A 3,741-nucleotide genomic window follows, 5' to 3' on the forward strand; every position below is an offset into this window, starting at 1 on the left:
CTCCTCCTCAGGAGATGTGACAGAAGGTTGTGCGAGGATTGCAAAGTTATCCCAGGAGAGACCCTTGCAACGCAGCATAGGCTTTTGGTGATGGACATTGGTATCATGATAAAGAGGAAGAAGAGGTCAGTAAGAGGACGCCCGAGGATTAGGTGGGGCGCCTTGACTAAGGATAAAGCTCAGGATTTGGAAGGAAGGTTATCGGCAATGGGAGCTTGGAGAAGCAGTGGGGACGCAAACACTATGTGGTCGACGACGACGAACTGTATAAGGAAGGCGGCGATAGAGGTGTTAGGGATATCTTCGGGCCGCACCGGTGGCCACAAAGGAGACTGGTGGTGGAATGCAGTTGTCTAAGGTAAAGTGAAAGCAAAGAAGGCGGCTTACCTACGGTTAATAGGGAGCACTGGTGAGGAGGAGAAGAGAGCGAACAATGAGAGGTATAAGGTAGCTAGGAAGGAGGCGAAGATGGCAGTAACGGAGGCTAAGACGGCAGCTTTTGCTCGTCTATATGAGGAACTAGGGAACAAAGGCGGGGAGAAGAAGTTATTACGAATCGCTAAGGTGAGAGAGAGGACGGCTCAGGATCTGGACCAAGTGAGGTGCATAAGAGATGATGACGGCAAAGTTTTGATGGGGGATGACCAGATTAAGAGGAGATGGCAGAACTACTTTCATAAACTTCTAAATGAAGAAGGGGATCAAGATATTGTACTAGGTGAACTGAGGAATGCCGACAGTCCCCATGAATTAAGTTATTGTAGGGACATTGAGGTCGATGAGGTCATGGAGGCAATGCGTAAGATGAGAAGGGGCAAAGCGACCGGGCCAGACGAAATTCATGTTGAACTTTGGAGGTGTTTGGGTAGAGCAAGCTTGGAATGGCTTACTGAGTTGTTTAATGTTATATTCAAAACTAATAAGATGCCTGAAGAGTGGAGGTGGAGTACAATGGTTCCGTTGTATAAAAACAAAGGCGATATCCAAAGCTGTAACAACTACAGGGGTATCAAATTACTGAGTCATACCATGAAAGTCTGGGAGAGAGTGATAGAAATGAGAGTGCGAAAGATGGTGTCTATTTCAGACAACCAGTTTGGGTTCATGCCGGGGCGATCTACCACAGAAGCTATCCACCTTATGAGGAGGATGGTGGAACAATACAGGGATAAGAAGAAGGATCTCCACATGGTGTTTATTGATCTAGAGAAAGCGTACGACAGGGTTCCTAGGGAGGTCTTATGGAGCTGCTTAGAGGTTAAAAGGGTCCCGGCAGCCTACATTAGGGTGATTAAAGACATATATGATGGAGCTAAGACTCGGGTTAGGACAGTAGGAGGCGACTCCGAGCATTTTCCTGTTGTTACGGGGTTACACCAAGGGTCTGCGTTCAGCCCTTTTCCTATTTGCCCTGGTGATGGATGCACTAACTTATCATATTCAAGGAGATGTGCCATGGTGCATGCTATTTGCTGATGACATAGTTCTAATCGATGAGACACGAGGCGGTGTCAACGAGAGGCTAGAGGTTTGGAGACAGGCCCTTGAGTCTAAAGGCTTCAGGTTGAGCAGGACGAAGACGGAATACCTCGAGTGCAAATTTGGGGCTGAACCGACGGAAGCGGGAGTGGAAGTGAGGCTTGACTCTCGAGTCATCCCTAAGAGGAGTAGTTTCAAGTACCTTGGGTCAGTTATTCAGGGGATCGGGGAGATCGACGAGGATGTCACACACCGTATAAGGGTGGGGTGGATGAAGTGGAGGTTAGCATCGGGAGTCCTGTGCGACAAGAAAGTGCCAACGTTACTAAAAGGTAAGTTTTATAAAGCAGTGGTTAGGCCTACCATATTGTATGGGACCGAGTGTTGGCCGGTTAAGAACTCACACATCCAGAAGATGAAAGTAGCAGAGATGAGGATGTTGAGGTGGATGTGCGGGCATACAAGGATGGATAAGATTAGGAATGAAAATATTCGAGAGAAGGTAGGCGTGGCCCCCATGGAGGACAAGATGCGGGAAGCAAGACTCAGATGGTTTGGGCACATTCAGAGGAGGAGCACTGAGGCACCGGTGAGGAGGTGTGAACGACTAGCTGTGGTGGGCACGAGGAGAGGTAGAGGGAGACCTAAGAAATATTGGGGAGAGGTGATCAGGCAGGATATGACGCGACTTAGGATTACTGAGGACATGGCCCTTGACAGGGAATTGTGGAGGTCGAGCATTAAGGTTGTAGGCTAGGGGGAAGGTGTGAGTATTTCTACATCGCACTAAAGTGAGAATAGCCAGTTAGGAGTTAGTCTTAGGATGCTACTGATCAATTACTGATGTAGGGCTTTATCTGCTGGATATTATTATATCTTCCATCTTTTTCGTACTTCCTATATTTCTTATACTGTTGTTATTTTTATTTTATGTTATGGTATGTTATTTTATTTTATTTTATGTTATTTTATTATGAATCTATGGATAGTATTAATAGTCTCTTGTCACTTTCTTGAGCCAAGGGTCTCCTGGAAACAACCTTTCTGCCCCTCGGGGTAGGGGTAAGGTCTGCGTACCTATTACCCTCCCCAGACCCCACTAGTAGGATTATACTGGGTTGTTGTTGTTGTTGTTGTTGTTGTTGTTGTTGTTGTATCATAAGTGAACATCAAGAAAATCGAGCAAATGGTAAAAAGGGTAATGGTGAGTCTGGAGAAGAAAATCTGGTCGATATTCTACTGAGGGTCATGGAGAGTGTGGAATTTGGAATGCCAATCACCAATCAGAATATCAAAGCAGTTATTTTTGTAAGTGTACTTCTTTCTACAACATCTCAATCTATGTTCTCTTTTCATTTCGTTAGCTATTAACATTAAACTTTGGCCAGCATATAGTAAATCTTGGTAAGTTTTTACATGCAGGATATGTTCATGGCAGGAGCGGAAACATCATCCACAACACTTATTTGGGTAATGGCAGAATTGATAAGAAATCCAAGCGTCATGGCTAAAGCACAACGTGAAGTTAGAGGATCGGAGTCCTAAAGGCAAAGAAAACATACGAGGATAAAGTATATAGAATTAGTGATAAAAGAAACATTAAGGCTACACGCTCCAGTTCCTCTATTACTCCCAAGGGAATGCAGAGAAGAAACAAAGATTGATGGATACACTATTCCTATCAAAACCAAAGTCCTAGTTAATGCATGGGCAATTGGAAGAGATCCTAAGTACTGGCATAATCCAGAAAGTTTTATACCTGAGAGATTTGAGAATAGTACTAGCTATTGACTTTGAATTATTCCATTTGGCGCAGGAAGAAGAATATATATGTGCAGGAATGTTATTTGGTTTAGCTAATGCCGGGTATCCTTTAGCTCAATTGCTTTATCACTTTGATTGGAAGCTTCCTGCCAACGTTAGTCTGGACGATTTTGACATGATCGAAACACAAGGGGTAACTGCCAGCAGAAAGAATGATTTTTGTTTGATTGCTACTCCTTTTGGCCTCTCTTAATAAAGACATACGTTTAAAAACTTTGATCCTTATTTAAAGAAAGTGCATGTCACTGGTTACTACAAGTTTATCAACCACCAGTGATGAATAATTAAATAATGGTGTTTATTGTATAAAGACTTGCTTCTTTTTTACATGGTATACCTGTATTTTTCTTACTTGTGAACTGCAAGAATGAGCAATATGCCGAATAAATAAAATATTAGTAATAACACCCGAGGTTTCTGGTCAAAAAGGAAATAAAA

General features: G+C 43.5%; 1 protein-coding gene across 1 annotated transcript; it reads left to right on the forward strand.

Moving 5' to 3' along the window:
- Nucleotides 1–2,727: 2,727 nt before the first annotated feature.
- LOC142170290 (premnaspirodiene oxygenase-like) lies at nucleotides 2,728–3,496 on the forward strand. Its single transcript, XM_075232169.1, has 3 exons — nucleotides 2,728–2,787; nucleotides 2,902–3,003; nucleotides 3,296–3,496. The coding sequence occupies exons 1-3, from the start codon at nucleotides 2,728–2,730 to the stop codon at nucleotides 3,494–3,496; spliced, it is 363 nt and encodes a 120-aa protein (XP_075088270.1).
- The last annotated feature ends 245 nt before the right edge of the window (nucleotides 3,497–3,741 follow it).

This window comes from Nicotiana tabacum, chromosome 16 (genome assembly GCF_000715075.1).
Source record: "Nicotiana tabacum cultivar K326 chromosome 16, ASM71507v2, whole genome shotgun sequence".
Classification (NCBI taxonomy): Eukaryota; Viridiplantae; Streptophyta; class Magnoliopsida; order Solanales; family Solanaceae; genus Nicotiana; species Nicotiana tabacum.